At 47.8% G+C, this 20,812-nt stretch overlaps 1 protein-coding gene and 1 pseudogene across 1 annotated transcript; one reads left to right on the top strand and one right to left on the bottom strand.

Moving 5' to 3' along the window:
- Positions 1–2,143: 2,143 nt before the first annotated feature.
- On the bottom strand, positions 2,144–4,127 carry LOC149390737 (pentatricopeptide repeat-containing protein At4g18840 pseudogene; annotated as a pseudogene).
- A 14,499-nt stretch (positions 4,128–18,626) lies between these two features.
- On the top strand, positions 18,627–20,117 carry LOC149390738 (early nodulin-93-like). The gene is made up of 4 exons (XM_089618673.1): positions 18,627–18,878; positions 19,316–19,377; positions 19,590–19,665; positions 19,825–20,117. The coding sequence occupies exons 1-4, from the start codon at positions 18,761–18,763 to the stop codon at positions 19,920–19,922; spliced, it is 354 nt and encodes a 117-aa protein (XP_089474799.1). The 5' UTR covers positions 18,627–18,760; the 3' UTR covers positions 19,923–20,117.
- The last annotated feature ends 695 nt before the right edge of the window (positions 20,118–20,812 follow it).

Here is a 20,812-nt window from a genome sequence, read left to right on the forward strand (position 1 = left end):
AAGAAATACACATACACACACACACACACTGAAACAGATTCAAAGACAAACACACACATACATTTATCACATAGAAAAATTAGAGAGAGAGAGAGAGAGAGAACCTGAAATAGTGGCAGACAGCGAGTCTGATTCAACGGAGGGAGAGAAAGAGCTAAGGCTGATCGATCAAAAATTGTGGCTGTAAAAATACACACACTCATACATTTTTCACCCACACGAACAGACACACACACATACACTTAGTCACATTAATCTTGTGATCAACGCGAAATGGTCTTTCGTGAACTCCCTCAGTTGTCCACCAATCTCTATTATCAAGGACTCATTTGACGTAATAGCTTCGTCGAAATAGCATTATCTTAATACCAAGTGACTAACAATCCTGGACGATTTGGTGATCACGGGCATATCTAGGAATTTCCCAAAACAGGATTTCCGGAATAGTAATTTCTGACGCGCATTTATCTCTGCCTCGGCCTCAAAACCATTCAGGCTTCCATGAAAGTTGAGGTTATATCCCTCGAGTATATCTTCTTCTTCTATATGGCGTTTCCAACCCTGAAATTAAATCATAGAAATAAGGTCAATAAGTCAAAAACTAATCACGAAAACAGATCAATTTGGTGACAACATTGTCACAGATACATGTCAATTTGATGACGAAATAGTCTCAAGAAAACAATTGTTTCGTGACCAAGTGGTCACCAAATGCAAATAAGACGTGACCTCACAGTTTTCACAAATTCACTTGATCCCGCTTTAATATTGTCACGAAATCAATAGTGTTTTTGATAATGTTTTCATGAAACGATGAAGTACTTTACTACGCAAACAAAGTTCTGTCACGAAATCACTACAATTACTAGATTATGTTACAACAATGATCACGAAATCAAAGAAAAATAACACAAAATCTTTAAATATACACAAACCAGACCATCTTACCATGTTTTCTAACCAAAACAAACCAGGCCTATATATACACAAAAATGCAATTTATCAAGCCATATTTTTACCAAAAATGTAGTTTGAATTCCAGAATTACATCACATTTCTAACAATTTTCATACCAAAACAATGTTATAAATCAGCATATTTCTACAAACTAGTCACGAAATTCGACAATCTACATATGTGAAAATCACCAAGTCTCCATCAATCTCCATGGAAAACACTAAAAATGCAGACACAGTGTAAAAAAAAAAAAAAAAAATAACCTTCCGGCATGGGTCTGTTCTGCACGAGGCCATGACGAATGCTCCGACGTCAAAATCAGAGGAGTCAGACGATCCATGATCTTCAATTTTCTGGCGTTTGCCGGAAGACTTTAGCAGCCCTGGTGGCTCTCTCTTTTTCGCCGTTGACGATTTCTTCCTCACCGGAGCTCCATCAACCTCCATGGAAAACACTAAAAATGCAGACATAGTGTAAAAAAACTAACCTTCCGGCATGGGTCTGTTCTGCACGAGGCCATGACGAATGCTCCGACGTCAAAATCAGATGAGCCAGACGATCCATGGTCTTCAATTTTCTGGCATTTGCCGGAAGACTTTAGCAGCCCTGGTGGCTTTCTCTTTTTCGCCGCTGACGATTTCTTCCTCACCAGAGCCTCCTTCTTGTCAACTACAGCTACGGCGTCCAGACTAACTCTTGGACTCCGACGCAGCATTGCATGGAGCTCAGGCGAGGGATTTTTATTGGGTGTGGAATGAGAATCGGGTTTAGAGCATTTTTTAGTGTTTTGTGATTTTTTTGGAACCGGGACCACCCTTCGTCTTCATTTCTGTTGGCGAAGGAGACTGAAAATGAAGAACAGTGGGATGGCGAAGGAAGTGGGTCAGCAAATGAATTTCAGTGAATTTTTTTTTTTCTCGTGCAAATTGAAGAAGACGAGCGATCGGAGAAAGGAAGAGAGAGAGAGAGAGAGTGAATTGAACCGGTGTTTAAATGTAGAGAGAGAGAGGGGAGGTTATTGATTTAATTGGGGAAATGAGAAATCAATTAACTGTCTAATTTGAATTGGAGAAAAGGTAAAATTGTATTTATATATGCTTAAAGTTAGGGTAAAAGAGAGAAAAATAAATTCTAGTTTAGTGCTTTTGTTGAAAAAACAAATTATATTTTTGATAGAATCCCTCAAAATAGTCTTAGAATATGAAATACCCAATAATCATTGCAAGAGCATTCACCATCCTTTAAAATGATGAAACCGGCCGGCGATCTTGTTTTATAGGGGAAAGGGATATGATTGCTCTATTTTTTTTTAGTGATATCCTTTTTATGATACTCGTTTTTAGTGTCAACATTTTATAAGAATGTAGGGTATTTCTAAGAGAGAAGCACAAAAAAGAATATAATCATTATTAAAATAGGACCAAATAATGCCCTTCCTAGAGAGGGTGCAACGTGTCCACCTCTATCCAGCTAGACCCGGGCGTCTTTCTCTCATCCTGGCACGCCACGCCAAGGCCTCGTCGACCCTTCCCACCGATGCGTAGCTGTTGGCAAGGTACACGTGGCCCCCCGAATGGCCGGGCTCGAGAGCGAGGATCCGACGCACCACTCGCTCCCCTCTCTCGTGGTCTCGGTGTGTCCGACAGCCCCCGAGAAGGGCGCCCCACACGATCACGTTGGGCTCCACCGGCATCGAACCGATCATCTCCTCGGCCTCGTCGAGCCGCCCCGCCCGGCTCAGCAGGTCCACCGCGCACCCGTAGTGCTCGACCTTCGGAGCGATCTTATAAACCCGTTCCATCGAGTAAAAGTACTCTAGCCCTTTTTCGACGAGGCCCACGTGCGTGCACGCCGTGAGCAAGCCCATGAAGGTGACCTCGTTCGGGGCCGTTCCGCCGCGCAGCATCGCGTCGAAGCTTTCGAAGGCTTCGCTAGCGTGGCCGTTCATCGCCGACCCGGATATGATCACGCTCCACGAGATCACGTCTCTCTCGCTCATCGCGTCGAAGACTCTCTTCGCTTCGGCCATCGATCCGCATTTGGCGTACATGTCGGCGAGCGCGTTCCCGAGGACGAGCCCGAGGTCCATTCCCGTCCGTCGGATGAACCTGTCGATCCACGCCCCGAGCTCGAGCGCGCCGAGGTGAGCGCAAGCGCAGAGGACGCTCACGAGCGTGACCTCATTCGGCTCGGCCGCTCCTCTCTCGCTCTGCATCCTTCGGAAAAGCCCGACCGCGTCCCCGTACCTCTCGTTGCGCACGTACCCGGATATCATCGCGTTCCAGCAAACCGCGTTCCTCTCGGGCATTTCCTCGAACAGCTGGCGGGCCTCGTCGAGCTCCCCGGCCCGAGCATACCCCGTGACCATCGCCGCCCACGTAACCAAACTCCTCTCCGCCATCCCATCAAACACCGCCCTCGCGTCCCCGACCCGGCCGCTCAAGCAATACCCAGACACCAGAGTGTTCCACGACACAACGTCTCTCACGGGCATTTCATCGAACAGGTTCCGCGCTATCTCAACTTCGCCGAGCTTGAAGTAGAAATCGAGAAGGGAATTTTTGACAAATACGTTGGGGTCGCAGCCGTACTTGGCGACGAGGCAGTGGAGCTTGAGGCCGTCGATGGGGCTCGGAATGGCGGCGCAGGCTTTGAGGACGGAGGTGAAGGTGTACTCGTCGGGGCGGGGGAGAGACTCGTCGGAGAGCTGCCGGTTGAAGAGGCGGAGGAGGGCGGCCCAGCGGCTGTGGCGGGCGAGGGAGGAGAGGAGGGCGTTCTGGGCGATGATGTTTGGGGAGCGATTTCGGAGGCAGTAACGGAAGAACACCGCGCCGTGACGGAGGTTGGCGCGCGCCGAGCAGAGGCCCAGGAACTTCACGGCGACGAGGTTGGGGTCCAGAGACGGCACCGGAGAGGTCGTCAGCTGGGCTTGGATCTGCTGGAGCTGTGGCATCGTGAGTCCGTCGCCGCATTGTAGAAGGAGGCGCGTGACCTTCGCGTGGTTGATTGTCCCGGCGAGAGCCAGGGCGAGTCTGAGTCCAATGACTTGCTAGTCGTAAGGTAAGGTAACTCGTAAGCTAGTAATCACTCTCCTTATTCTTTCAGAAATTTCATCCTAATTCAATACGTAAAAAAAAAAATTAAAAAAAAAATGCCAAGTCTAATTTTGATTGCTGCACTCAAAGTAAGCCAATTTGAGGGCGATTTTTCCAAATATTCAAAAAGTGGTTGCTGTTTTTTCAAATTGTGAAATGTTTTCGAAATTTTAAACTAATATTAAGTATTAACTCTTGCATTACTTAAGAAAAAAAAACGCACCTCTCTCTCTCTAGAAACCCTTTTCTCCCACACAGACCTAGGGTTTCAAGTTTTTCTTCTAACCCCCCCTGGGTGTCTGGTCGCCGCCGCTGGTCTTACCAACGGTGTGCCTCCGACCCGGGGGGAGTTGTACCCCCAATGGGTTTTATTTTTATAGCTCAAATAATTTTCCCCTCTCTTGTTTCTTCTCTCCGGTGCCCGGTCCTCTCTCCCGCTTGTCCTTTGCTGGTTGGCCTTCCCCGACAAAGCTTCTTGGCCACGCTGAGGTCGCTCTTCTCTAGCTTTGGTTTTTTTGCAGGTCGCCGTGGTGATGCAGAGCCGCGGATCTTTCCGATGGGTGGACCTAAGATGGTTCCGCTGGTGAACCCCGCCGCCACCGGAGATATCATCGTGGTGGCCGCCATCCCCGAAGACCTGAGCTCTTCTCCGTCCCCGGATCTGGAGAAGGACCTTTGGCGCTCTGCCTCGAAGTCTCTCGCCGGCCGTCGACTTCATCAAGTACAGAAGATCCTCGTTGTGGCTTTTCTCTCCTCAGATCGGCGCCTTTGGGCACCGTCGCTGCCCCCGACGGTCTGGACAGTCAGTTACCGACTTGTCACCTGTGATTCCGCTCTCTTTGGTGGTGATTCGGGCCTGTTTGTTCGCGCCGATATCGGTTCAACTGTTCGCCGCAGTGAGGGTCTTTTTGCTATCAAACGAAGGCCACCAACACCAACCCTAACTTTCGGCTCTAGGGGGTCGTTCCTGTATGTGATAGCTAGTGATTTGTGGGTTCATGATGGGTTCGGGGGGATGATTCTTAGATGGTGGTGTTTTTTTAGTTTTTGTTGTAATTTAATTTTTAGTTGGCTTGTTAGTAGCCTAGACTTTGTTGGTCTGTCCATCATTCTTGGGTGGTTTTGGTGTCTTAGAGATGTTTCTGACTTCTTTAAGATGTTTAGTTCGAGTCCTCTGTTGGTATTTTGGTTGTGCAGGTTCTCGAACGTCTTCCTCTATGACGAGAGGTCCTCGAGCGTTTTGGTTCATCCTTTAACCTCGAAGGGTAATTGGAAAGAGCCATTATTGTGCTCGATTAATAGTGTGATCAATCTTCCACTTGTCGGAAGTCCACACATGATGTGCGTTCACTTGTTGCTAGTTTTGAATCTCTATCGCTTTGGGGATTTTTTCTTCTTTGATAGAAGATATTCGAAATTTGTACTTTTGGGTAATATACCCTCTTTCTAATAGAAGCCTCGAGCTATCCTTCAAAAAAAAAAAAAAAAAAAAAAAAAACTCTTGCATTACTTAAGTCATAACATTTTAAATTATGTATAAATCTTGATAGAACAAAGATTATATATAAACTTTGTCCATTGCGAGACAGCAAGTAAAACCCAGTTTTTTTTTTTTAATTATTTGTTGACCAATTGTCTTTGGTTTGACCAAGCTGAGATGGCATATTTAAAATAAATAAAAAAAAATGCTGATTCCTTTACTCTTTCCGTCACTCTCTCTCTCCCACAAGCTCACTCCCTCTTTTTTTCACTCATAGTTTTCTCTTTTTCTCTCTTTCTTTCTGACGGGTTTCTGACCAAACCAACGGGAGGTTAGATACACATCCACTACCATTGCCAAGTCCTAATCACAAGCATCATTTTGAGTACAAACTTTGCCCATGGAGTCGCTGGCGTTCGCCGGAAAAACTCGGCCGAAATCAGAGAAAATGTGAGTTTAGGATTGAAACTTCTTTTCGACATATATCCTACGTCCGAGTCTCAAATGACATGATTCTTTTTGCATTAGCTTTATTTTGAAGAGATCTACAGATCTGGGTAGTGTACTCTGTGATTTTCCTGACGAACAGTGAGAGAAGCTGATTTGTAGGCTCAAGCTCACTTGTTTGGTCTCATTATACACGTGGTGAGTTAATATGTGAAATGCTTGATCATTTTGACTTAGATTCCTTGATGATGTTGTTGTCGTTTGTCTATTTTTGATGTGGTGTTGTACTAAACTATGGTCCTATGTTGAGGGGTAGTTGTCTTTTTTTTTTTTTGTGGATGTTCAAGTTGTGACGTGTCTTTGTAGTATTTTGAGACGTGTTTAATCACATGGGTGAAATTTCTATTGACTTTTCAAACTATGTCCGATGTGTCTATTTATTTTATCGTTTTGTTATACAATTGTTAAACGAGTCTCTTTTATTCTATTATTCTTCTATACTCCAATTTTGGGTGTTACACAGCAGAACAAATATAAACAATGTGAGGGTCATGAGGAATGTGACAGTGAATGTGGTAACGGAGGCGACTAGAGATAACCGAGACGACGTGATAAAAAAAGTAAATACCCCGATATTTAAATACAACCGGTATTTAAATACCTTAAATGATTAAATATCAATAGTCTGATTTTATTGAGATATCAGCAACCGATAGAGATGTCAACAACAACAAAAAAATCATTAATATTTTTAAATAACGCTACTTATATACTAATAAAAAATTTACTAAGACACCAATTATCTGTAGATACCGACTAATATTTTATAAAATAATTTAATAAAAAGTGATATATATATATATATATATATATATATATTTGTATCAACAAAAAAAAAAAAAAAATAACCTCACATTATATTTTATATTGCAAATGATATTAATGTTCTTCGTATATGAGTTCTTTCGATTTTTATGTTTCTGTGTTTATGAATCTCGTCACCCTAAACTTTAGTATATTGAGATTTATTATCATAGACCATTGAGACTTGATTTGACAATATTTTGCAACAATGAGATGTGTATCATTAAATTCGTGTTCTCCCTCTCTCTCTATTAGTAGTTAGATTTTACCAAATTTTAACTATTGGGTACACGATTTTTTTTTTAAAAGAAATAAAAGTGGACGAGATTTTAGGTAAGATAACAACTGTATACATATTATATTACTTAATATATCACAGATATCATAGTGAAACTCTTCAAAAACTTGGAAACTAGATTAGATATTGCATATATTTATAACTCTATGTTCGAGTAACTTTGAATTAATAATTATTTGTTGTGGAGTCTTACCGATAAACTTAAAAAAAAATTTAAAAAAAAAAGAAGAAAAAGAAAAATTACATATAGGCAGCAAAGAACAAAATAATATTTGGGATAAATTACAAGAATATGCCCTGAACTCGAAAGTCGGTAACAACCCACCCCATCAACTCGAAATTTTCACAAAAACTACTCTGATCTTTCAATTTTATTGAATTGCGTCTCTTCCGTCTATTATTTTCAATTACCATCCATGACAAACCAACGTTTTCGACACATGACCCATCAGCGAATGGTATATTTGGTATTCTCTCATTAGTAACCAAATTATATAAAGATATTTTTAGTTTTTAGTTTTAGTCTGATCTAAATTCTAAAATCCCAATCGAAATCCCTAACCCTAAAACCGAAATCCCCGACTTGATCTGATGTGATCTTTGCAAACCCAAATCGATGGCGTCTTCTTCGAAATGTGGATGTATCAGTGTCGATGAAGGAGAGTCTGTCGATATTGTGCGGCGGATTCCTCGCTGCTACTATCGTGTATTGTGCGTCGAGCGAACATCCTGGACATGTGACAACCCAAGAAAGAGGTTTTATGGTTGTTCAAGGTTTGAGGTACGTTGTTCGTTGTTTGTATTCGTCGCTTCTAACCCTCAGTTGTGGTTGTGGATTGACTTGGCGCGATCCACGTTGAGCCGGTCCCTGTTGAGCTGGAGTTTGCTGAGATTGACCCTGTTGAGTTGGTCAACGTTGAGCTGGACCCTGTTGAGTTGGAGGTTGTTGAGATGGACCATGTTGAGCTGGAGGTTGCTGTGATGGACCATGTTGAGCTGAACCTTACTGATTTGTTCCACGTTGAGCTGGACCTTGTTGAGATGCAGGCTGTTGAGCTAGAGCACATTGAGTTGGAGCACCTCTAGTATCCTGTTGTGTATCTCTAGCCGCTCGCTGTTCAGTTCTCTGCACGATGAGTTTAATGGATTAGATAGCAAGATGTGATGAGTTTTAAGTTAGCACATTAAGCTTACCAATGCATCTTGCTACCTTCTAAAGCATGTTTTCAGGTTGTGTCCATGTTTTCCACATCCAGAACATCTTACTGCGACGTATTTTCGAGTCATTCTGGTTCCACGTGGTGGAACTACCTCATCACGCTCCACCATCCTCAACTTTTTAGGTTTCCTTGGCTCAGCTCTATTTGGTGGCATTCTCATCGGTGCTAGCCCTGTTTTTGGCCATTGCTCGATAGGGTTCAGCGGACTGATCATGTACTTGTATGCACTCATGTAAACGGCCTTCTTGTACCAATCATCCACATACATTTCTGGTTGGTGATGTTTTTTTCCAAATACACGCAATGGCATGAGCACATGGAATCCCTGAAAAGTCATAAGAAATTAGACATGCCATACTAAATTAGCCGAGTAATAAGTGAATTGACTACCTGACAAGTCCCAACGATTGCATGAACATGTTCTTCTAGCTAATTCAACTGAGTACATACTCTCATACATGTTCTAGACTTGGAATAGCAATTCTCCACACCAATGAGCAATGTTCTCTCCAAACAGGTCCTTATTCTTTTCAAGAATCTTATAAATACGCTGACCAATTTCACCTGGCCATTTTTCTACAGTCACTCGTTGTTTGCTAAACCTCTGCAGTAGCTACATTCTAATTCTCTCTAGCATGGATAGAATTGGTCTTTGCCTCGCTAGTAACACTACCCTAGTACCATTAAAGGACTCACACAAGTTGTTCAGTAGGATGTCACACTTGGGAGTTGTTATGAAGTTGCTCCTAGCCCAATGTACTGGATTCTTTTCGCACAACAAGTTGTAAGCCTCTCCATCCTCTGTCTTGATCATATCCATTTCTTGAAAGAACTTGTGTTGAGAAGACGCCTTTGCTGTTGACATTACCTTTTGTTTCAGAAATTGTCCCTTGAAAACCTGCTCAGGAAGTTCAAACATAAGTAACAAATCAGTAACGTGTTTTCATACATAGTGTGGTATATTATTGTAAGATATTACCTTCGTGAAATTGGATTGCAAGTGCCTTGAACAATATCGGTGTTCTGCGCCTACAGAACCCTCTTCCCACAGTCCATTCAAGGCGTCCTTTAACCCTTTCTGTTTGTCAATGATAAATGTCTAGTGATGTCCATTGTGTATTCGTACATCGTCTCTCAAATAGTTTAAAAACCACGCCCATGGGGATTTGCATTCTGACTCTACCGCAAAAGCGACTGGAAACATGATGTTATTGGCATCGATGTCAAATGGCTGTCAATAATTGACCTGTGTGATGTCCTTTGATGTGACATCCATCAAGCCCGAGCACAGGTCTACAACCCTCGTTGAAGCCAGATTTACAGCCGAAATAACAAATGTATAGCCTTTTAAATATAGGCTTACCTTGTTCGTCGGCCTCAGTCAGGAATTCGACCGTTGATCATGGATTAGATCGCTTGATCTCTACATCATAGTCCCACAAAGATACATGTTGTTCTTTATACGTGCCTTCAATCACCTTGGTCGCAAAAATTTTAGCTCGATAAGCCTTTATCTTTGAACAGTCTAATACCAAGTCCTTTTATACCTTCTGCATGAAGTTAGTGGCTGACCAATTGTCACTGTCTTTGAAAGTATCCATGTACTTGTTAGACAACCATCGTGAAGTGGCGAACCTATTCTTGTTTGTTCTGGCCCAAGTGTGCTCAGGCACATAGGTCTTTATTGCGAATGTGATCGTCTTACCTAGTTTTGATGCATAGCAAAGCCAGTTACAGTTCGCATCTTTGCAAACTGCTCGCACTCTATTCGGGTCGTTGACCTTGAAGCGAACTCCCTTCCCTGATCTGATAGAGTATTCTCGGATGGCATCTTTGAATACACTTCTAGTTGGAAAACTAGGCCCAATTTGAGCTGAGGAAAATTCATGTCCGAGTCGTGTCTGAACTCTTGAAACTTTGGCAGAACCTTCTTCCAAACTGAACCACGATTGTCTTCATCCTCGCTAGACGACTCATGGTGTAAGTCGATGTTCTCTTCGTCGTTGTAGTCACTATCTGCATCCGACACTGGTTCATCATCACTGTAAGGTTTTTTACCTTTGCCCTTTAAACAACCCTCTACAGTTGCTCCGTCCACGGCCACCTCATCTTCACTCTTCTCAAATCCACTATCTTCATCAACAACTTCAGCGTCCTCATCATCGTCTACTTTTGTTTCACCATCTTCTTGTATTCCAGGTTAAGTTCAGTCTCTTCAAATTCAGCTTGACACTCTTGAAATACGAGTTCAGGATCTTCAACTGTAGTCTCACCTACTTCAACATCTGGAATGTCAACCGTTGGATTTGAGTCTTCTACCAGCAGAAGATTATGCCCTTCGTCAACCCGGTGATCACAATACAGAGTCAGTAGAAATGTCATCTCAAGTAGCTTTCCTACAACACTTAACAATGTATTATCTGAGTAAGGAAATAGAAATTCAATAGCGTCAACAGGTACCATGTAATACATCCCTCCAACAAAGTATCTGTTACCGGTCCGTCCCGGCCCGGTACGGCAACGACATCATATGGCGGCTCCCCCGAGCCTTTCCCGGCGCACGGCCACCTCAAAGCCGGCCATGGCCGAGTCAGAGCCGGCCATGGCCTCCACGGCCGAGTCAGAGCCGGCCATGGCCGGGTCAGAGCCGGCCATGGCCTCCACGGCCGAGTCAGAGCCGGCCATGGCCTCCACGGCCGAGTCAGAGCCGGCCATGGCCGGGTCAGAGCCGGCCATGGCCTCCACGGCCGAGTCAGAGCCGGCCATGGCCGGGTCAGAGCCGGCCATGGCCGGGTCAGAGCCGGCTATGGCCTCCACGGCCGAGTCAGAGCCGGCCATGGCCGGGTCAGAGCCGTCCATGGCCGGGTCAGAGGCGTCTCTCGGCCAAGGGGCTGTCCACGACGCTCCTTGGTCGCCTATAAATACCAAGGTACCTCCCTTGGTCCAGGTAATCCGAATTTGAGTACTGAAACGCTGTCGAACTCGTACCTCGCTCGTTTCTCTCAAGTCTCGACCTCTAAACACTAAACCCTCTACAAACCACCTCAATCCTACTAATGTTGAGCGTCAGAGAGGTAAACAGAGGCAACCCCTCTGTTTCCCCTTTGTAGTTCACACCTTCTTTGCTTACTTTTCAGGTGCTTGGACGAGACAGAGATCACCTACAGCTAAGGGACGGCTTGGAATACCAAGCCCGACACGCTCGAGTCGAGACGAGACCACTTGGTCCGGCCTTGGGTCTAACCGTCTGCGACTCCTAAATCGTTGTCCGAAAAACTGCGACAACATTTTGGCGCTAGAAGGAGGAGTACGACGAAGCCGCCAACGAGGAGTACGACGAAGCCGCCAACGATGACGCGATCAGGCTCGAGCTAGACCTCATAGACGAAAGGAGGGCGGACGCACTGACCCGACTTGCTGCGCAAAAGAGGAAAGTCGAGAAATACTACAACTCAAAGATCAAGCTGCGGAAGTTCGCCGACGGAAGCCTCGTTCTTCGAAGGGTGTTCCAAAACACCAAGGTGCAAGGTGCGGGGGTTCTAGGCCCCACCTGGGAAGGCCCGTATCGTGTGCGTCGAGCCATCCACAACGGCACGTACGAGCTCGAGAACATGGAAGGACTCGTGTTCACACACCCGTGGAACGCGGAGCACCTTCGGCAATATTACCAGTAGACGTTCATTCGTCCTTTTTTCGCTTTGTTGTTTTCATGTAATCTTCGATTCTAGGAAAGACAATTTACAATTTCAAGTTTGACCAACGGCCTGGGATGTAATTTTTGAACCATTTCAATAATTTAATGAATTACATTTCACTTCAAAGCATTGAATTATAATTTCTAGCCTCCTCTACGAGCATCCGAGAAACTCGGGGGGCTAAGGGGATAAGGCAAGAGTAACAAGCTCGCTTACTCCACTTTCCACGCACTAAGCAGTAACAAAACACCCATAAATCGGATCCGCGCACCGGACCTCCGACTTCGTACCCTCCTCGTGCGACGCTCTCGCACGGGTTGAGGCCGAACGCCGGGAGATAGCGAAACGTCGACAGGTTGGATCTGCGCACCGGACCTCCGACTTCGCACGTCTTTTGCTGCGACCCTCTCGAGCGACGATGCACCTTGCACACCGATAGGCAGCAAGGCATCGATGGATCACGTCCGCGCACCGGATTGTCGATCCCGGCAGTCAAAACCCAAAATGTGACACGCGTACCGACATGTACCACGCTCACTGGGAACTGCGAGCTCGTCGCGATACGCACGCCGATAGGTAGCGTACTCGCCGGAAGATGAGCGCGACGGCCACCCAACTCGCGCACGCCGATAGGCAGCAAGTCACTAATGGATGACCAAAAGTCGCACCCGCCAGATGAAACTGGTCTAGCCAACGCCCGCGGGAAACTTCGCCGCCAAATGCGGCGGCAAGCCGTGCCAACCGGTTACGCTAAGCATAGCAAGCCGGGCTCGTAAGACACGCACCATTCAAATTACGCAAATCGATTACACTAAGCGTAGCAAGTCGAGAAAATAAGACGCACAATAAAAAGAAAAGCTTCCATCAAAGCAAGACAATGTCACACAATCAAACCGACGAGAAAAACAAAGAAAGTACGATGCACGCCGAACAAATGAGAATCCGAAAATAAACAATACGTAAGCGCTAAACAATTGCGCGAAAAACTAAAGAAAAGTTGGCTACTCCGAGCCGAAATCGATCTGCTCCTCGTCTTCTTCGGGGCAAGAAGTGCCGAACCCGCCGACGGTGTCTCCGTCCGGTTGATGGGTCGTCTATTGCGCAGCCTCGGCAGGGATTCGGGGATGCGGGTCGTCCTCCGGCAGCTCGTCGTCGTAAGGAGGGAACATGGTGTTGAAAAAGGAAAACGTGGTCCCGCGAGACGCGTTCTCCTTCTCGGTCGCTTCCCGAACTCGCCGGGCCGCCTCGTAACGAGCCGCCTCCAACGCCAAGTCCCAGTCGTCCTCCAAGTCGGTCTTGGATCGCACGGCGTCTTCCTTCTCCTCGGCAAGGGTCTGCATCTCCGTCCGGAGGGTATCCCTCTCCCTCTCGACCTTAACCCGAGCGATCTCGCTCGCCGATAGTCGAGCGTGAACGATGCTCAGCTCTGCATCCCGGCTCGAGAACGCCGTCTGAAGCTTCTTCGTTTCCCCCAGGAAGGTGTCGGCTGCCTGCTCCGCCTTCTCACGAAGCGCCTTCTCGGTGGCCAATTCCCCGCGAGCTCGCTCTAGCTCCCCCTTGAGCGCCTCAAACTCTCGGGCGGTGCGAGCCCCTGCTGGGGCGGCAGCGTGCGCGGCCGCCATGCTCGTCTTCTCCTTCTCCATAATTTGCATGCGTCGTAGCATATCTCGGAGAATGCGATCACTCCGCTCTTGGCGCGCGAGCATCTGCAAGCAAGCGAAACGCGGATAATTACAATAAGCACGATAGTCATACATAACACAAGCAAACGAGTCATACCTTTCGGGCATCGCCGATCCCGTTCTGGAAGTGCTCAAGGTCGCTCGTCGTCAGCAGACCCTTGAAATCCCGCAAGGAGGTCTCAAGGATCCCTCGGGAGCATTGGTCTCTCAACTCTGCCGCCTCCGCTAGGAGCATAGAGTCCAAGCTGTCCGACATCGTCGATGTGTGAGCGCGTTTGTGGCCGGACGGTGACCCGAGAGAAGCCGACGATGATGGTCGCTTGTTGGAGGAGATCGCTTCATTCCTCGCCCGCGATGGCGACCCCCCGCGGCGAACCTCAGCTGGAGGACGGGCCATGGTCGTGACACCGTCGGTGGGCGTTGCTTTCGGGATTTGGGTGCGTGGTCGATGACGTCGAGCCATGATACCTGTGGAGAAGGAAAGAGCGTCTGTCAGCTGAAGCATAACAATAGGCATAAGCAATGGAAAACGACGATAGCGCAGTAACACAAAAGTATATGCGCGGCCAGTACCCCCCGCGTCGAGGGAAGGAGCCGACGAACCCCCCGCCTCGGACTCGGGATCCCCCGTGGTCCCCGCGTCGGGGCCGGGGCACGAAGGAACATCGTCGCTAGGCACAAACCACCCAGTCCTTGCCATTAGGTCTGGGGACTCGAAGAGCGTCCCTTGCCGCCTCGATTCCGGGACTGCTCTAATCACCGCGTCGAGCTCGGATCCTTCGAGGTCACCCACAGGTGGGAAGTCAGACGCTGCACCGAAGACGAGAGGCGCAACCCCGAAAGCCGATTCGGACACCCATACCCAGGGGTATCTGTGCTTCGAGTTCACCTTGGAGAGAATGGCGAGGCGCTTGCGATGCGACGCTAGGTAAAAGCCCGGCTTCCCGGGCACCCCTCGCACCATCATGAGGTCCTGAATATCGTCGGCAGTGATGGCTCTCTTCTTCGCCCGAAAAAACATCATGTGGCACGCCGCAACCACCTGATAGAAGGATGGGGACATCTGCGAGGCGTGCACCCCTAATCGAACCAACAATTCTTGGATAACCGGCTGGAAAGGCAGTCTCAGTCCTCCACGGAGACTCGCCTCGTGAATCGCGGCGTACCTCTTTCGCGGGCGAGTTGGAAGGTCGTCGGGTAATGATCTCAAGATCGACACGGACTCCGGGATGCTGTAGCGCCTTCTCAGACTCATGAAGTTGATGGTCGAAAGCGAACTCGGGACGTCGACGCCCGAGCAATCGAGCTCGCCTCGTACGGCCGACTCTCCAATCGGGACGGCCGAGGCCCGCGTTTCTTCCCGCGCGGTTGAGGAAAGCAGCGCGGCAGGTACGTCATGGTGGTTAGGCGAGTCGCTCGAACGATTGGCGTCGGGAGCCACGCTCGGGCAAGGCGGGGCCTCGTCACGGCCGCCTTCACAAGCTGGCTGGCCCCCCTCGACCCCGGCATGGTTGCTCGAGAGCGCGCCCGGTCGCCGTCCAGTCAATCCACAGTCGTCGGGCCGGCTCGGCTCCCGGCCGGCCGCGCTTCTTCTGGCGTGCGTGTGTAACCCGAGGACCCAGCCCATCTCGTGGCTGGGCGACTCCTCCGCGCGCGGGCCCGGCGCGAGCGGCCCGGCGCCTCTCACGCGCGCATCTGGCCCGCCGGTTCGGCCCGGCTCCCGGCTAGCCAGGCTCTCGGCCCGTGGGCTCTGCCCGGGCGCCCCGACGTTCGCCCCATGTGCGCCCGGCCCGACGATCTGGCCCGACTCCCGGCCGGTTGGGCTTCCCTCGCGCGCGCATGGCCCACCGGCCCAGTCCAGCCCCTGCCCGGCCGGGCCCTCTTCCCGCGCGCCTGATCCAACCCCCCGGCCCAATTCCTGGCCGGCTGGGTCCTCGCCACACAAGCCCGGCCCACTCGGGCCTAGGGTTTCCCCAGGGGCCAAGCAGGCCGCCAAGCAGGCCGCCACCTCCTGCCCGGCGCCACCAGGCCGGGCCGTCCCCCGCCCGACGTCGGCTCCTCCCTGGGCGGCGTTCCCCGGCGCCGGCAACTCCCCGGCGGCGCTCATCTCCACCGGTGCGGCTGGGCTCGAGGAGCTCTCCCCCTGGGCGTGGTCTCCAGGCCACCCGGTGACCTCCCCCGCGTCGGGATCGACCCAGACGGCGCCGACGCCGGTCGGCGCGCCCCCCTCGGCGCTGGTCTCGCCGTGTGCGGCTTCCCCGGGGCCGACCGCTGCGCCCGGGCGGCTTTCCCCGCCAATGCGACTGGTTGGCGTCCCGACGGCCTCGCCCGGCCGAGTGAGGGCCCCCTCGAGGTCGGGGTCGACCCAGGTCACGCCCCCTGTGGCCGAGGCGCCATCCCCGCGGTCGCCCTCCTCCGGCGCGCCCCCTCCAGCGTCGGCCGCTCCGGGCGCGACTGTCTCCGGCACGCGCGCGCCATCCAAACCACCAGTGAGCGTCAGGGCGTTGCCCCTCGGCCTGGGTGGGTTCTCCTCGGCATCTCCTGGGCCGCCGGCGCCGCCTTGAGCCAAGCCACCTCCTCCGGCGCACGCGTTGTCTCCGGCGTCCACCTGCCGGCGCTGGCCGTCTCCGGCACGGGCGCCCCCTTCATCGCCGGTCAACCATGCTTCAACCAAGGCGAGATCTTCCCCGGCCATCGTAACGACGCTGCTTGTGCTCGATGAGTGATGCGCGTTAGTAACGCTTGGAAGAGATGAGAATTGAGTCCAAAAAGTCTCCAAGTCCACGTGTTGATCCCCAAGCAAGTGAAACAAATCGTCTTCAATGGTCCCACACCCCGATAGGCGGTCAATGGGGTCCATGAGCGCGAATAACGAGACGAGAGTGACCGACAAAAGTAAAATAATAATATTAAAGGGCGTCGAAACGTACCTCTTGGCGATGGGCTATTCCGGTGGGCCAATGACGGCGGAGGCTTCGAGTTTATCACACGAGTTACCCTCGATAATAAACTCGGGGGGCTAATGTTACCGGTCCGTCCCGGCCCGGTACGGCAACGACATCATATGGCGGCTCCCCCGAGCCTTTCCCGGCGCACGGCCACCTCAAAGCCGGCCATGGCCGAGTCAGAGCCGGCCATGGCCTCCACGGCCGAGTCAGAGCCGGCCATGACCGGGTCAGAGCCGGCCATGACCGGGTCAGAGCCGGCCATGGCCTCCACGGCCGAGTCAGAGCCGGCCATGGCCTCCACGGCCGAGTCAGAGCCGGCCATGGCCTCCACGGCCGAGTCAGAGCCGGCCATGACCGGGTCAGAGCCGGCCATGGCCTCCACGGCCGAGTCAGAGCCGGCCATGGCCGGGTCAGAGCCGGCCATGGCCTCCACGGCCGAGTCAGAGCCGGCCATGGCCTCCACGGCCGAGTCAGAGCCGGCCATGGCCGGGTCAGAGCCGGCCATGGCCTCCACGGCCGAGTCAGAGCCGGCCATGGCCGGGTCAGAGGCGTCTCTCGGCCAAGGGGCTGTCCACGACGCTCCTTGGTCGCCTATAAATACCAAGGTACCTCCCTTGGTCCAGGTAATCCGAATTTGAGTACTGAAACGCTGTCGAACTCGTACCTCGCTCGTTTCTCTCAAGTCTCGACCTCTAAACACTAAACCCTCTACAAACCACCTCAATCCTACTAATGTTGAGCGTCGGAGAGGTAAACAGAGGCAACCCCTCTGTTTCCCCTTTGTAGTTCACACCTTCTTTGCTTACTTTTCAGGTGCTTGGACGAGACAGAGATCACCTACAGCTAAGGGACGGCTTGGAATACCAAGCCCGACACGCTCGAGTCGAGACGAGACCACTTGGTCCGGCCTTGGGTCTAACCGTCTGCGACTCCTAAATCGTTGTCCGAAAAACTGCGACAACAGTATCCCAAGTCTTTCTTCAAAATCGCGTCCAGCTCCACTAACGACAACCGGTCAATGTCCATGTGGTCCACGTAGTCCACTTTAGAGTCCACGTAAGACAGTCGGTCATTCACCAATTCCATCCTACCCCAATGGTGAACTTCGTACGTAAATTTTCCTGACCTAGTGACTGCAGCAATAAAACAAACAAAGACGTGCTAAAAACAAAAACAATTACTCCACCATACAACAAACATTACTGGTCCATACACTTGTATTTAAAGCCTGGAATCAAAATATCGAAACCCCCAATACCAGAAAACGACAACAAATGTGGTCCCTTTATTCAAAAACAGAGCATAAAAAATACCAGCAGTGGTCCCAACATTTCACTTTCATAAATACTAACCCACCAACACCCGACACCCTGGATTTCTGTATATTTAATCTTTAAATAAAGATGCTCATCATATGGTGGTAAGCGCAATGATGCGTTACTTTGGGAATCGCATTTCTTCTTCTTGGCCGGAGATTTACGCGCGGTCTTCTTCGTCGGAGATGATTTCTTCTTCTTCTTCGCCGGAGATTGAGTTCGCGGGGGTTTCCAACCAGTTTTCACCATTTCGAAATAAAACCCTAATTTTTTCGAATCTTATTCAACGCGCTTCTTTTCTCATAACAATTCGAATATTAATTAAAAAAATAAGGATCCAAAAAATATTTCATTTCATAAAATCCTAAAAATTATCTTTAATTCATTACATGAGAGAATACCAAATATACCCTTCACTGATGGGTCGCGTGTCGAAAACGTTGGTTTGTCATGGATGGTAACTGAAAATAATAGACGGAAGGGGCGCAATTCAATAAAATTGAAAGATCAGAGTAGTTTTTATAGAAATTTCGAGTTGATGGATGGATTGTTACTTACCTTCGAGTTAAGAGGTATTCTTGTAATTTATCCTCCGACAACTAGAGTACAGGAAAGAGGAGAGAGAGTTATAGAAATTGTAACATTCCTTTGTGATTATAATGAACAAAATGCTGAATTAGCCGTCAGAAAACACCACACGTCTCTTATTATTCCCAAATGTGTATGACCGTCTGAAGTGAATCCGATCGTGAGCTGAAATGGGTATTCCATCGGAACTGAGAGACTTTTGGACGAAGAACCGCAGAGAAGCTTCTCTGATTATTGCTTCACCGCTCGAAGAACGGAAAATCTCCAACGCCAAGCTCTGCACTCATGGTTCGATCTTTTTCACTCATCAATTCTGGACTGTGAACTAGCTATTTCATACTTGATTTGACTTCTTGTTTGCTCTTTAAATTCGTCGTTTATTTCATTTAAAATCTCTTTCTTTCTTTCTTTTATTCACTTTTTCTAACAATCAATCAAAAGCGAAATTTTAGGATCTGCAGTTTTGCGCGAACACAAAGCAAAAAAAATAATAATAATAAATAAATGCTTATAATTGTCATTGTTGCACAGTGGAAGATCGAGATTACAAGTTATAACTTCTAATTTTTGGGCAAAAGGTTGAAATTTCCAGAAGTGATTGTCAGGTGTTAATTTTATCGTCTAGTTTTCCACCCAGCTATGAGACACATAGACAGTTTGATGTTTGATGTTACATTGTGGAATAATTGAATTTAAATGTGGTTAGAAAAAACAATGAATTTCAGAGGGGGTTCGTGCCGGAGTTAAAGCCGCTGGCATCGCGTGCGTTGGCAGTGCTGTGCCCACAGTATGTTTCTTTTGTTTATTTGATCTCTTTTTTCTCTTGTTTTCGTTTAGAATGAGCAATGATTTTGAATCCTGTCTATCAGCTTCAGTAAGTTTGGTTATCAAGTCTTGAAAATGGGCTTTAATTGGTTTGCTCGTTCGTGTCTTTGTGTCGAACGGCCAGGAAGCAAAAACTGTGTTTTTGATGATTTTGTGTGGCTCTTGTGTATTCAGTTAATTGCCGTTCGGGTTTTTCCTTGGGCGAAAGCAAACATAAACTACACTGGTCAAGCCCTCATTATATCTGCCAGTAAGCCTTCCCTCACAAACCTTGCCATTCAATTATTCATGTCAATCTCTGTGTGACAAATTCCTCAGTCGGGCTGAGACTTTATGGCAATTTATGGATACACTATAGACGATAAGTTTTTTTTTCTTTTTTTTTCCCTTTCTTTTCCTTTATGGACAGCATCGATTGCTGCATACTTCATCACAGCGGATAAGACAATCTTAGAGTGCGCAAGAAGAAATTCCCAGATCAACGATGCTCTGAGACGCCAAGGCTAGAGAACCAAACCCGGGGTCGCTAATAAATGGCGCTTTACTCTTCTTTCTGCCGTGCTTTGTAACATTTTGGAGACGGGTCTAGTTCGTTTCTTGACCCGTGTTTTTCATGAATTTATTTTTGGTAAGGTTCCAATCTTGTACAATCAACTTTATAAGCCGCCATAGTTCAGTGGGCTGATCTTCAGTTTGATGCAAGTAAGCGTAGTGCATGTTTCTCACCCATAAATAATAAATGATCATGCTGTTTCGTGAAGAACATTTTGATACTTCTTTTCTTTAATGGTTTCTCATCATAAAGACATAAACTATCTGCATCAAGAAAAACGAGGTTCTCATATATGCAAACACGCCTTAACTGAACCATTTGTGTACCTGCAGATCAGGGTTTTTTATATATCTTCTTCTTGGATAAAAATACCGAACACATATTTGATTTTACTGAGTGATTATTGGAGGATATACCAAGAGGAATATCTTGAAATACTCATACCGGTTTTACTTATCATAATATATTGGGATACCCGACGGGTATACCAAAAAAATATTCTATGAATAATATAATTAAATATAAAATATTTTAATATTCAAATAATACATATGATTCTTAGACTAAATAATATCAGAATAATAATATTGATGAGTTTATCAATAAATACAATTATTTAAAAATGTAAGAGAAATATTAAATTTAAAAATGCTTGTAACAAATATATACAATCTTTATTCTATCTAGATATCGTTATAGCTATTTATTTTTTTATACTAACTGAATTTCAGCTCAGTACCGACTTGATACCCAGATATAATTGCTATATTTTAAAACTTGAATCGGCTAAAAAAAAAAAGAAAGTGAAATACATTTCAAATTCAAAATAACAAGCCGCAAAAAT

The sequence above is a fragment of the Urtica dioica genome, chromosome 7, assembly GCF_054948205.1.
Source record: "Urtica dioica subsp. dioica isolate 48M chromosome 7, U.dioica_male_clone48M_v1_H2, whole genome shotgun sequence".
Classification (NCBI taxonomy): Eukaryota; Viridiplantae; Streptophyta; class Magnoliopsida; order Rosales; family Urticaceae; genus Urtica; species Urtica dioica.

Bases quoted from the DNA above. Each gene is read 5' to 3' on its own strand.
- LOC149390738 (XM_089618673.1), top strand. From the start codon at position 18,761: ATGGGTATTCCATCGGAACTGAGAGACTTTTGGACGAAGAACCGCAGA. The intron at 18,879-19,315 runs GTTCGATCTTTT...AATGAATTTCAG, and splicing joins CGCCAAGCTCTGCACTCATG to AGGGGGTTCGTGCCGGAGTT. The intron at 19,378-19,589 runs GTATGTTTCTTT...TTGTGTATTCAG, and splicing joins TTGGCAGTGCTGTGCCCACA to TTAATTGCCGTTCGGGTTTT.